Source organism: Petaurus breviceps, unplaced genomic scaffold, assembly GCF_028583685.1.
Source record: "Petaurus breviceps papuanus isolate PSGF00001 unplaced genomic scaffold, PetGlider_PUasm1.0 173, whole genome shotgun sequence".
In the NCBI taxonomy this organism is placed as follows: Eukaryota; Metazoa; Chordata; class Mammalia; order Diprotodontia; family Petauridae; genus Petaurus; species Petaurus breviceps.
In genome coordinates, this window is record NW_027185759.1 from 11,246,346 (window position 1) to 11,260,854 (window position 14,509).

General features: G+C 45.5%; 1 protein-coding gene across 16 annotated transcripts in view; it reads left to right on the forward strand.

The window, feature by feature from the left end:
* The window catches only part of KIF1A (kinesin family member 1A), a 187,690-nt gene extending 176,359 nt beyond the window's left edge, over positions 1–11,331 (forward strand). For all 16 annotated transcript variants that reach the window (XM_069083392.1, XM_069083394.1, XM_069083395.1 and 13 more), the window contains 4 exons: positions 140–292; positions 992–1,184; positions 3,523–3,641; positions 5,776–11,331. In XM_069083392.1, coding sequence (XP_068939493.1) covers positions 140–292; positions 992–1,184; positions 3,523–3,641; positions 5,776–5,818 — 508 coding nt within the window. In that variant the 3' untranslated portion in view covers positions 5,819–11,331. The remainder of the gene's footprint in view (positions 1–139; positions 293–991; positions 1,185–3,522; positions 3,642–5,775) is intronic.
* Positions 11,332–14,509: the final 3,178 nt, after the last annotated feature.

Genomic DNA, 14,509 nt, shown 5'->3' on the forward strand with positions numbered 1-14,509 from the left:
ACATATACACATACCCATATACATATGCATATGCATGTGTGTGTGTAAGTTTCAGTGGTAGTATTTGAGCCCAAGTCCACCCTGAGTGCAGATCATGCAAGCTTTCACCTGACGCAATGGTCTTTGTTTTCCCTCTAAGGAACCCTCCTCCCTGTTCTCGACCAGCCAGCCCTGAACTGGAACCATTGCTGGAGGGAGAGCAGAAGAAATCTCCCTCTCCTGCCAGTGGGCCAGAAGCAGAGAAGGAGCCCCAGCGTTTGTTGGTGCCTGATATACAAGAGATCCGGGTCAGGTATGGAGGCTGGGCCTCTCACCTCTGCTGTGGTGAGGGGAGGCAGGAGTAAAAGGGATGGAACTGTTCAGACTATGTCAGAAGAGATTCCAAGCCCCTGCTCCATCCCAAATACAAGTGTTGAGACCCAGCAGGCTATGAGCACAATTCCAGGGAGAGTTTCTGAGTTGGGGACATGGGCCAACAGCAAGTGAGGAACTAAAGCCTCTCCAGACTCTCCTGGACGTAATGGGTGAAGGTCACAGGTGCCCTGGGGTGGGCCAGAGCATGGACATGAGAAAGTGATAAGAGCTTTTCAGAAAAAGTAACATTTAAAAAAAATTACCTGTGAAATCTAGCTTTTGGAACTCTTGCCAGCTCCCTACCCATGGGGCACCTCTGGGCAGAGGAGGAAACTTCCCACACGTGGGCCTTCATGCTGCTCTGCTCTGAATGTCTTTCCTTGAGGCCCAACTTCAGCTCTTCCAGGTCTGGGGCCTGGCAGAGATCACAGCACTAGTCAGCAGCAGAGCTAGGAATAGACTCTATTCTTGTTGGGATGGCTGGTTTCATGTCTCTGAATCTGGAGAGATTCAAGGTCCTGGGAAACTTGGGAATGAGTCCTCAGGAAGAGGGAAATGATGGATGGGATCTCCCCAGGCCAGTTCATCTTCCATAACTCCCCAAGGAGTAAAACCTTTTCTTTTCCCTTTTCCTCAGCCCCATTGTCTCGAAGAAGGGCTACCTACACTTTCTGGAACCCAAGACGACAGGTTGGGCCAAGCGCTTTGTGGTGGTGAGGCGGCCCTATGCTTACATGTACAACAGTGACAAGGACTCTGTGGAGAGGTTCATTCTCAACCTCTCCACTGCTCAGGTGGAGTACAGCGAAGACCAGCAGGCCATGCTCAAGGTAACAGGTCTGGGAGGCATAGTGGGGTGCTGAAGTGGGACTAGAGTAAAGGGCACAGATCCTCACTGGCAGAGAATGTTGGAGCTGGAAAGGCTGCCCCCTGCAATGCAGCCCCTCATTCCAAGGATGATGATGCTCAGGTGCCAAGGAGGAAGGGTACCTGCCCAACACTGCCCTGCTGGTTACTGGTAGAGTCAGGGCCAAAACTCAGCCTACCTGGCTCTTGGTCAAAAGTCTCTCTTCCATAATACCCTATTTCTAACAATGAGAGCAGTTCTGATGTGGAGGTGGTAGGATCTCCCTCCTTGGAGGGCTTCAAGCACAGGACACATGACCACTTGGTGGCCGTGTTTTAGTGGAGATTTCTTTTGGATACAGGTAGGATTGGATCTTCCAACCCTGAAAGCATATGATTCTGTGAAGAAACTTCTTGACCCATAGCTCTGAAAGTCTATGATTCTCTGAAGGGCCTTCTTGACCCATAGCTCTGAAAGTCTATGATTCTGTGAAGGGCCTTCTTGACCCATAGTTCTGAAAGTCTATGATTCTGTGAAGGGCCTTCTTGATCTATGGGTATTTTATTTAAATACATAAGGGCAGGAAAGAATATGTGACTTTGGAAAATGTGAGTAGGCCAGTTTGGCAAGAGAATAAGAATGAAGGGAATACGTCGGGGAGACATGTTTGAGCTCCAGACAGTCCTTCCCCAATCCAGATGGCTTCCTCACCCAGCTCCTCTGTCTCTCACCCTCTACCCCCTCTTGTTGGCCACTTGTTCTCTAGCAGCTGCCCCATAGCTACTCCTGGTTTTCTCCACATTTGCAAGTGGGTCTGCTCCTCACCCAGCTCAAGAGAAACAAAGCCACCTTTGGAGGAGAGCATGGGGCTGGGGAATTGGGAATTCATCAATGCCAAGGGAAGTTGCTGCCCCTGTTACCCGCTCAGCTGTGTCTCTAATATGGGAGAAGGAATGTTTTCACTGGAGGCACTGATGAGAATTCGAGGGCTTGCCATGCCTGGGACTGGGCATCCCTAGAAGTACAAGATTTGTGACCTGAGGAACTAAACATTCCCGATGTTTCACACTCATTGATCACCCCATCCCTAAGAGCCTCCTCACCACACACAGCATCCATGATACATGGACTTGACCGCTAAGGACTTACATCCCCAAACAACCACAGATGTCCTCTTCTTGGCCCCAGAAAACAGGACTAGGAGTGATGAATGGAAGGTTTGAGGGGGCAAATTCAGACTAAGAAGAACCTTGCTAATAGTCAGGACTGTCCAAGAGAAATGGGCTGCCTCAGGAGGGAAGGAGGAGGCAAAGGCCGAAGGGCCCCTGCTTGGGCATGATGCACAAGGGAGGCTCTTCCATATATGGGTTAGACTAGAAAGTCTCTGGGGTCTCTTCTAGCTTGGAGATTCTGTATTTCTGCAAAACACACTCACTCCATGGTGCCAGAGACTCCATGGCGTCCCTTGCTATCAGCAAAAGTGAGGAGTGACTAGATGGGTGGATGGGCCATCCAGGTCATAAAATGGCCCTGCCTTGGACTAATTCTTAGTATGTGGAAGCTACATTCTCCTCCCTACCCACTTCTGCATCTTAGCACTAAGTATGAGGACAGTGATCTTAAATCAAACCATGCCAATGGAAAAAGGTTTTTTTGGTGAGCTAGGGAAAGGACAAAAATCAGGAGATCCATGATGGACATAGGATGTGCTCTGGGAGAGGCCAGAACTGGTGAGGATGCTACAGTGAGAGGATTAGGATCACTGAGGGGGGTGGGGTGGTGACTCCCTATCACAGAAGTACTTACCCTGGGCTCTGTAACCTTGGTTTTAGATGGATAGATAGGTAGGTAGGTAGATAGATAGACAGATAGATAGATAACAATATTTCAATATAACCATTTTCCTTTGTAATACTATGTATCTTATTTTATGCATTTAAAAACACTCTTCTTAGAAGGGGTTTGTAGTGTTCACCAGCCTGCCAGAAAGTTCCATGACACAGAGAAGACTAAGAATTCCTGCCCTTTGCCTACTATGTTGACCACATGCTCCTTTAAACCACTTGTTTTCTGAAGCCTGGAGCCGGGCATTGTGCTTAGACCTCAAAATCTGCCAGGACCACCATCATCACAGCCCTAGTGGCACAGGGCCCATAGAGGCACCACCACCATAGCAGCATGATGTCAAATTTGAAATGGGATCTTTGAATTTCCTCCTTTCCTTGTTACTGCATTTTCTTGACCTTGTTTGGGGGGTATTCTTGTGAGCACAACACCCTGGCAATGCTTCCCCCATCTCCATCTGATAATCTCCATTCCAGACTCCCAACACATTTGCCGTCTGCACTGAACATCGTGGCATCCTTCTGCAGGCAAACAGTGACAAGGACATGCATGACTGGCTGTATGCATTCAACCCTCTCTTGGCTGGAACCATAAGGTAGGGGTGTGTGTGTGTGTGTGTGTGTGTGTGTGTGTGTGTGTTATTTTTTTTTACTATAAAGCACTAATAAGGGAAGAGGAAAGAGGGGATCTGTGAAAAAAATTATTATTTAATATGGAAAACTCCTTGTATGAAAACTCCCTCCACCACTTATTTAGTTGTGTCCTACTCTCCCTGACCTCATTTGGGGTTTTCTTGGCAGAGATACTGGAACAGTTTGCCATTTCCTTCTCCAGCTCATTTTACAGATGAGGAAACTCAGGCAGAGTGAAGTGACTTGCCCAGGGTCACACACCTAGTAAGAGCCTGAGGCTAGATTTGAACTCAGGAAGATGAGTCTTCCAGACTCTGGCCCAGAGTTCTCTGCACTGCTGTGCCCCCTACCTGCCCCCCTCCGCCACTACAAAGTAAAAGTCCTTTCGCTTACACCCTAGTCTCCCTGGGCACTGAACCTAGATATCAGAGAGGTCACCGCTAACATGCCAGAGGCAGAACCTGAACCCAGGTCTCCCAGGTTGCCAGGACAGTCTTTTACGTCCATCCCCACCTCTCCAAGCACTCAGTGAATTGTTCTGACCATCACCAGCCCTGGGAGAGTTTCCCAACCTTCTGAGCTGAGGGGGGAGGCCTGGGTAACACGAGGCTGACGAAGACTTTGGCTAGAAGCCTCTAGCCCGGGACAGTAATATCCAAGTGCCTTTCAGGGGAGGCCTTCACCAGATGGCCCCTAGGGCCTTCCCAATGTGGAAGTTCATGAGTGCCTGCTCCTGAGAGGCTGCTAAGGAAATACCACAATGAGAGTGTGTAGATTCGACCAGATGAGGCAATTATTCAACATACTGTAGGGTGAAGGACTGAAGAAAGATGGGCCCTTTACAAGATGATGCTTCCACTCCAAAGGCAGAAGACAGCGCGCAAAAGGAAGCTAGAATCCGGCAGGATGAAGACATGGCCCTGAGAGCAGGGGCTGGAGCGGGGCCAGAAGGGAGCACAGCTGGGCTGGGGGCTTCGGGGGGAGGGGGAGGTGAAAGAGGGAAAGTAGGGGCGCTGCACATCCCAACTGGTGGCTCTGGGGAGGAACTCACTCACTGGTAAAGGTGGCAACCTGAGCTGGCCACCGGAGGGAAGTGAAGAAGCGGTTTGGAGAGCTAAGAGCTGAGCCGGCTCAGAATGGCTGCTAGGGTCTGAGAGTCCGCATCAGTGTGCTTTGGGGCCAGTAGAAGGATCAGAGAATGGGAGCTTCCCTGACAGGCTGAGGGAAGCGTGGTAGCAGGGACAGAGTGTGGAGTCAGGAGGATACATTCAGCTGCTCGGTCACTTGGCAGCTCTGTGACCCTGGGCAAGGCACTTAACCCCTGCCTCGGCTTCCTCAGCTGAAAAATGAAGGGACTGGATGCAACAACCTCTACGGTCCCTTAAAGCCCTAAATCTATGATCCTGAATAAGTGCTTTATCATTCATCATGTAAAGAGAGGTGTAATTGCCTTGTCATCTCAAATTATTTCCCAAATCTACAGGCTTGATGTGCATATGTATACCAATGGTTCCCTATATCATCACTGCTATCAAAAGTCATATGGGAATATATGTATGTATTGTGTGTTTGCATATAATAATAGGTTGCATTTATATAGAGCTTTAAAGTTTACAAAGTCTCGTTTGATCTTTACTACAAGTCTGGGAGGTAGGTACTATTATTGTGTCCATTTTATGGATGAGAAAAGTGAGGCAAACAGAAGTTAAGAGAATTTTCTAGAGTTACACAGCTAGTGTATCTGTATACATATATATAGGGTATACATAGACATATGTGTATGTGTAGATATATACATATACATATATGTTCTAAAACCAGACATATAATGTCATTAATGTAGATCACTTTAAGAGAAGAAACCCTCTCTTCCAATGCAGATTGTCACCCACCCTGTACCTTCTGATCTGGGGGGTGCTTAGAGGTTAACTGCCTTGCCCACTATCTCTTAGCCAGAATGTGTCAGATCAGCGGCAGCATTTTCAGGAAAACACATTTTTCAGGAAAACCGCTACATTAAAATATCCCTGTCTTAATTGTTGTTTCCTTTTCACAATCCACTGACTGACTCAGTTTCCTCCTTGGCTTTTGAAACAGATCCAAACTGTCTCGAAGGAGAACAGCCCAGATGAGAATCTAACATGACCATCTTCGGCTAAGTCCTCTCTTTGCCAACTGCAGCGGGTTCAGTAGGAGGGTCCTTCCCAATCTTCCGCCCTCCCCACCCCCACACCCCCACCCTTGGATCTGCCACATCATCGACAGTCCGGACCTGCTCTTCTGCCAGTTCACCAACAGTTTCCACCTTGGTTTTTCGTGGTAGCGGCTGAACTGCCACGGCCTGGCCTGACCATTGTCTTGTGCACACAATCTCCCTTCCTTTGTCAGGTGACCCCACTGTCCCCACAGCCTGTACTGCTCAGTAGCAGATGCTGTCATTGTTTTACTCCTAGGTTGAGCAAGCTCTTTGTAGAGAGAGTTGGAGCATGTTCAAAAAGTCAAATGTTCTAAGTTAGGCACTTGTGCTGCCAATCAGATCTTCTAAAGGGTGGATGGATCCGTTATGAAATACCATGAATTGGCAAGGCCTCTGTGAGCCCTGGTTACATTTATGAAGCATTCATTTCCAATGCCTTCCCCTATGGCCACTGATTTGAGTTGATTCCAGTTTTCATTTTTTGGTCCATGGTGCTCCAGAAAACAGTTTGAGCAACAGTCCTCCCTGAGGCAGGTCAGGGCTAGAGAGAGGGAGTTCTGGGAAATGAACAACCATCAGAGAGTCTCATTTTTACTCCCTTTCAAAAATCCGGTGACCCTGTAGAGTTCAGGGGAGGCCCAGATCTGCTGGGGTGTGTAGGCAGACACTGGAGCTGGTTAGGGGGATGGGGGGGGGGCATCTATTCACCCTCTCCAGGATCTTGCCTTTCCTCCCTCTCCCCAGAGGTTAACCCAAACCAAAGTGCAGAGAAGGCTGGGACATTCTGCCTCCACACCCAGTACCATGACACCCCATGTTCAGCACACAGACTTCTACACACCCCTGTACCCAAGTCACTGCTCAGAGACAAAGCACTTTTTATAATGATTTTGCCTTTCCCTTGTATGTGGGTTTATGTGTGTGCAGCATGACTGGTTTGGAGGTCACAAGGAGGGAAAATGAAGCTTTTTCCTTACTTCCTGAAGCCTCACCAGTGTATTGGATGAGTGACAGTCGTTCCTCACCTGGGAAATATGAATCCATCTTTTTCATCACTATTTCTACCCCATAAGGTATGACCAGATAGGCAGAGTGTGCCTTGCACATGGTAGGTGCTCAATAAATGTTTTTTGAGTTGACTTTCCTAAGTCTAAAGCTGTAATGCCAGAGAAATGGGGGTGAACAAGGATATGGAAAGAGGGTCCCAGAGTGAGGCAGGCAGTCTACAAAGTAGCAGGAATATAGAAAAAGCCCAGATGTCCTCTCTAGGTTCCCCTATTTCAAATAAGAAACTCTACCCATGCAGCCAAACTGGGTTATACACAACTGAGCCCTGTGTTATCAGGAAGAGTCAACTCTTGGCCATTCCACCCCCAGCTCAAAAGACTTATGGACCTTAGAGATCCTTGTATAGAGACTGTATACAGTCAAGTAGAAAGAAAATGGAGGGGAAGGATCCAGCAATATACTAATAGTGGAATCACAGTGAACCAATGCCCATGCCAATGCCGTAAGGCTGCTCTTTGCTGTCCAATGGGATTCTAGTCTGAGCTTCTGGGTGTAAGGTCTTTTGGATAGGTCAGAACTAGGAAGCATGCCAGGGTACAGATACTACAATTCAGGGTGGAGGGTCAAGGCCCTCCAGAGTAATGGCTTAGCTTACTAAATCAGCAAGTCCCTCTAATCTCTCTAGAGAGTTAGCCCATGAACTCAGCATTGTTGACTTGTTGACTTGAAGCACAGGGCTCAGTCTTGCTACCTATCTTGGACAGGGTTTTATCCTTCTCCCATCTAGTGAGAAGGCTGTGTGAATTCGATGAGAGAATGACTGGTTAATGAGCAAGTGTGGGGGGTGGGATGGTGTCATGTTTGCCAGAGATTGATTTTTATTTTTCTATGTGAAAAGAGTTTCTTTTTGTCCTCTGCCCCTGATAACATGAATTTTAATTCCTTGCTCCTGTAAATCTCCAACTTGTAAATTTGGCCCAATGAGTCTGGCTAACCAAAGAACCCTAGAATCCCATGGCTAGCCAAACCACATCCACAGGACAAGAAGTTCCCTTGGAACCAGCACAGCTTCCTTATCAGTGATGCCCTTGAAGTTCAGGCTCTACTCAATTGATAGTCACATTTCAAACTTTTCAGTTAAATTAAGCTCCAAAGATGAATGTTTTTAGACTCTCTTTTGTTTGGAGTTTTTCTTGGTATGTTCCCCAATCATGGGAGCTTTAACTAGACCCTTCCATTTAGTCCCCTTTCAGAACAGCAATTGCCCAGAGAGGTATCTATGACCTTTAGCTGAGTACCCACAGAACTAGACCAGATCACAGCTCGTCTTCGTGTACGTACCCTGTCTACCCTTCTTTCTCGCTGCCCCTTTCTCATCCTCTTAGTTGTAATAAGTATGCTATGATTCCCAGACTGAGCTATCTATACATTTTTCTTTGGATAAGAGAGAAGAGAGACCCATAAAAACCCAGGAGTTGCAGCAGGCTCACTAAAAGCTCTGGATTACTTTTCCTTCAACCACCCTCCTATCATATTGTTCATTCCAGGGTCAAGATTTCAGAGTTGTGCTCAGCTTTGCCCCACTTCTGGCAATAATCAGATATTGCGATAACTCAAAAATTCTGCTCTTAAGTGAATGGTTTCTTAGTTGATTCCTTCTTTGTCCCTTTTCTTTCTAATAGTTCTTAGGACAAATATTCAGGCCAGGGCATCATTCTGTTTCTATGGACTTTGTTTTGTCTCTCAGGTCCCAAGTCAATGTGGTAGTGTCATATTTCCCAACTGCCTAGTACTGGTTCTTCCTCATGATCTTCTGCACCCACTCCCACACCTCTGTTTTTGTCCTAGCAAGGTCACCTTCCTTAGTCAAATCTACATTATAAGTTAACAGACATTTAAACTACCCACCTTCTAAGAAGAATTGTAAAAGATATCCTTTGTCTTTTTACTAGAAGCTATAAGAATGGTGGGGTTTTTTGTTTGTTTGTTCTACAATTCACAAACACATATAAGTGCCCCTTGGCCTTCTAGCACAGCATGGTTAAGAGATGACTCTGGGTCCAAGACTTTTCCTTTAAAAGTTATTCCATTCCCCTAGTATCTTTCATAAGAGACAGATACAGGAGAGAAGATCCAAGTTCTTTCAAGACACTAAATTTCGAGCAAATGTTAGCCCCTAAAAATATGATTTGAAACTAGAATTATGGCAGAGACCTTTATGTATTTCATGACAACCTGCTGACTAGAATGGATAATTTAACACGTACAAACAGAAAGCTATGAATCCCCAGTCTCTAGAAGATACCCGGGGAGAGCTGGAGTGTAGCCCTTACTAGCACAGGCTGCATGTCAGACCATCATGAGGATAGCCCTAGATCTAAAGGCTTCCTTTGGAAACGGACACTTCTTAATTTGAAATTGGAATCGAGGGTCTTTTGTGAGATATTATTTTGCATTTGTCTCCATTTAAACCCAATTAAAAGATCTTCCCCTAGTAGAATTAGTAACTAACTCAGTCAGTTAGTTCTGACTGAGTGGAAAGACATTACCCCATAACATCTTCTACCAAATGCCTATTGCTGTTTTTCAGATTGTACCAGGAAAGGTAAGACAGAATGACTAAAGGTGATGTCAGCACTGAACCCTCCCAGCATCCCAGTTTTCCAGGGAGGAAGGGTTCTCCTTTAGGAGAAGGTGACAGACAGCCAGTAAAGCTGTTAAGGCCCATGTTGTCAGGTCAGCCATCCTGAAGAACATGGTCTGGAAATGCCCTTCCTCCTCCCTCCCAGTCAGTTAAGGACACTTGTGCCTGAGGCCAGCCAACCTGCAGAGCACATTGTTATTTGGGGGAGGGATGGTTGGGTGACAGGGTGAGGGGTACCAGAAAAGAAATGCAATAGACTTTTTTTAGGTTTGTGTGAATTTCTTACAAAACATCAAAAGATCTGAAATCCAGCAATTAGGCAGACCTCCACTTATGACAATTCCCTCTGCAGTCTGATCCCAACATGGGAATGACTAGGATTCTGAAACTCATTTGCCTTGGTGTAACCCACACATTACCCACAACTGCAGAATTACAGTCCCGGTACTATTATTGGTAGGGTCCAGGAATCAAGTTGCCACGTAGATTTTTTTCTTTAGATAGTACCAAAGAAATCCTAACTATTGTTGAAGAGATGAAGATGAGAAAGAATTTATAAACCATAAACATGAAACATTTTAAAATTGTTTTAACAATGCTCACAATCTAGCAACAATCTATTTGCAAGGATAACCCTTCTCTATCAAGAAGGATTTTAAGTGAGAATTAATGATTAATTAATTCTCTAGCACCTCTTATCACATAGGATCAAGGCAAGGCTGACCCAACCTCATGTAGCCATGAGATAGACCTGATCTGGGAAAAAAAAAAAACATGACTATTTTTCTCAAAAGATTAACAATGTTTTGTACCACAATGTTTCCTTCCTAGGGTGAAGGCAAGGCTGACCCAACCTCATGTAGCCATGAGATAGACCTGAAGGGGGAGAGGGGGGGAACATGACTGCTTTTCTCAAAAGAGTACCAGTGTTTCCTTGAGATGACCATGACCACAAAAGAAAATTCTTTTATACAAATTGGCCATTACTTTAGACCGGACTGAGACCAAATAGAATTCCATGGGAGATGAACAATAGAAAATGCCTGTTGGTGTCGTCCCACTGTTTGTTTGACGGGTCTCTATGACCATGCATGAGATGTCTGTCAATAGCTCATTGATTCCAAACTCTTCATAGGAAGAGCCCATCACCATGTAACGATGTTTTTGGTAAAGATCTAACTGCTAGAACCATTACCTGGGTGCTTATACAAAAGATGAAATCAGAATTCTTCAGGGCCTACCTGTCATGTCCTGTGACACCTTTGGGTGATGCTTTCTTAAGTGGCCACCAAGCCCGAACAAGTAGCTGAGAAGCCCTTGGAGGCCCTCCTGACCTGTCCTAATGACTGCCATGTTGAAGGCTAGGATGCTATCAAGCCAAGAGAAAGCAATGACCAACCAGTCTCTTGGATTCCTGCTCTCTCTCTTAATCTGTGTACTGCCAGGCTAGGGAAGGAAACTGTCTTTCTTCAGGAGGGTCATTTGCTGAGAGGCTTTACTTTAAAAATGAAGGGAGGTGTGGTTCCTTTGGATTTTTTTTGCCTGTGCTTCCATGAATTAGTTTGTCTACATGAGTTCTTCCTGTGATGCCATCCCCCAAGCGCTGGGAGACCATTTCTCTTGCTTTGTATATATGTGATTGCTGTGGGCACCACTGTATAATAACAACAATACTCAAGTAATGAGTCTAGTTTTATTGATGTCTTAAACTATGAGTGTTGGAATATAGGGTCTTAAATTGTTTGTGTACACTCAAGGCATTGTTCAGTTAAGAAATAAATGTGGCATTTATGCAAATACTGGACCTGAGGCTCTTGACTTTTTTTTTACATATTTTTTAAAAGTTTTCTTGATGCCTTTTTTTAATGAGTCTTTTCCCAAAATACAACACTATCCACCACGAAACCATCCCTTGTACCAAAGAGCGACAATTAGGTAAATCAACTATTCTCTGGCCTGCCCACCTCATCTCACTTCCCTCTGACACATGTTCTCTACCTTTCAACCAAGAAAATGTCTTCCCTCTGTCATCTCTTCTCCAGGAATGAGGCAGACCGTTGCAATTAAGCTGAGCTGTTTTTGTGTACATTGTGGTAGTCATTGTGTATATGAATCATCTAATCAACAAGCATTATTTAAGGGTGTATGTATGTATTGAGGTGCCAAGGGCATGATGGAGTGCCCTGCAGCACACAAAGGAAGAGCCCAAACACTCCCTGCCCTTGAGACAGTGCAGGCCTCTGCAGTTGCTCTGCATGGCTCCCATTCGCCATTCCTCCTGTGACAGTAAGATCCTGACATTCGGCTGCTGTGGCTGGTCCAGCTGTTCCTCAATCAGATGCCACAAACTGTTGCTTTTTCCTTTGCTTCTCAGGCATATTCCCTGTGCAGAAAGCCCTCCCTTCTACTGACATCAATATAGCCCATTAAGGCTTGCACAGAACTTGACAAGTTATCTCGCTGGACCCTCACAACCACACGGGGAGGGAGGCGCTATTACCACCCTCCTTTTTCAGATGAGGAAATTGAGGCCCAGAGGGGGGTCACAAAGTGTGTGAAGGAAGATTTGAATTCAGGTCTTCCTGATTCTAGGTCCAGCATGCTATCCATTGCACCTAGTAACTGACCCTGATGCTTCATCGGGGCTTGAAGGTGACAAGGAGCCCTGAAGGTCACATCAGTGACACACAGCCTCTGGAAAGTCCTACTGAACTGCAAAGCCTTTGAGTTTGAAGAGGTTGGGATATGGGCTCATTGATGTCCAAGCCATAGCTGGAAGAGAATCTATCAAGTCACCAGGTATTTGACACATATTGGTGATGGAGTGTGGAGGTGAGAGACAATGCCACAACAACACAGAGCCCTGAAGTATCAAAGCAGGGCACTGATGGGGAACTTACTAATGATGGACCCCTCAAAGACCCTGGACTTTCTTTCCCATGTGACTCAGGTCCCCAACATTTGCCTGGGGCATGGCCCTTCCCAGTTAATAATTCTTTCAACTCCCCTTTCATTGTGATCCCACCCTAGATCACCACTCCTTTGGAAAACTGTCACACACCAGTCCATCTAGACTCCTTCTATTACCTCCCAGTCATCCCAGACTGCTTGGCCACTCCTAGATCACATCCAGATCTTTCCACAGTCTTCTGTATAAAAGGCCCATCTTCCCTCCATTAGAGTGCTCAGATTCATTAAGAGTCTGGCCCACTTATCAATATAAGCTAGACAAATAGATTGGATTCTTAAAAATCTCACCTACCCCAACCAGTGTTTTAATAAACCTTGTCTCTGATTGAAAGAAGGCTTGGGTCAAATTAATCTGAGGCAGGACCCGCATTGTTTGCCCTTGAATTTCAGGTTTCCCAGCACCCCTAGACCTCAACAAATGATTCCTGTTCCTAGTACCTCTCAACCACAACAGTACCAGGGAAAGAGAAGACTGATGTGAGGAGTGAAGGATAGAGAAAAGTTTGGCGCACTCTGCAATTCCCAGTCATGACAACCTATTCTAATGAATTTGGAATGTCAGGCCTGTTACCCATCATCCTGACAATCTCTCAAAAAGACTTGGATGAAGTGCTCCTGGTCAATCATTTCCATGTGATTCTGGGAGGTGAGATCACTACCTCCTCATCTTGGCCTTGAACCTCTTTGTCTGCCTGCAGTCAGGGTGAATACACAGATGGTTTCCCCATTGAATTGAATGAGATAGTAAGGGAATGTTTTTAAAAATAATTAACTAACTTTTAGTTTTCAATATTCACTTCCAAAGATTTTGAGTTTTAAATTTTCTTCCCCTTCCTTTCCTCCCCCCGCCCCGAGATGGTGTGCATCTGATATAGGCTCTATATGTACATTTATATTAAACATATATTCACACTAGTTATTATGTAAAGAAGGATTAAAACTAATGGGAGGAACCATGAGAAAGAAGAAATAAAAAGAAAAGAAAAGAAAAGGAGAGCAAATAGTCTGCTTCCATCTGCATTCAGATTCCGAAGTTCTTTCTCTGGATGTGGACAGCATTATCCATCATGAGTCTTTTGGAATTGTCTTAAATCCTTGAATTGCTGAAGACAACCAAGTCTCTATCATAGTTGATCATGGGCACAATGTTGCTGCTACCATGTACAATGTTCTCCTGGTTCTGCTCATTTCACTCAGCATCAGTTCACAGAAGTCTTTCCAGGATAGTAAGTGAATCTTGAGCTGAGTATCTCTCATGGTGTGCGATGCTGACATGACAGACAGTGCCTACCTACACACACACACACACACACACACTCACATATACACATGTGTACACACGTGTACATTTGTACATATATGTGCACATACTCTCACTCACACTCACACATACACATACATTTATTCACACACATATAGACCTAATGCAGCCCCACGTGATTCAAAGACAGAGCTGCTCAAAGGGAATGCTCTCCCTCCTCACCTTTATGTCCTAGCTTTCTGGGTTTACTACAAGGCTCAGTTCAAATCCTGCCTCCTGCCAAGAGGCCTTTCCTGGGTGCCTCCCTCTGAACTAACCTCCTGTTTTTCTTTTACGTCTGACACGGACATGGTTGTTTTCCCTACCAGGCTGTAAGCTCTGGGAGAGCCAGAGCCATCTTTTTGCCTTTCTTTGAACACCCAGCACCTGGCACAGTGCCTGGCACTCTTACTGACTGACTGATTACTAAACTGGTGGGATATGATAAGTTAAGAATGAGAGAAAACGCAATCTCCCTCCTTGCAGGAAAACTTCCGAGACAGAATCAATTTGGCAAAAATTCCTCATTTTCATAACACACCCCCTTCCCTTACTGTGTGATTGCTTGTGCTGATTCTCATCTAGGAATATACTTTCTACCCCTAGCAGAATGTAAGCTTCTCAAGGATAGAGAATCTTTTTCAATTTGTATCCCTGGAGTCCAGTGCAACATTTGGCACACAGTAGGTGCTTAATAAATGTTTGTTGATTG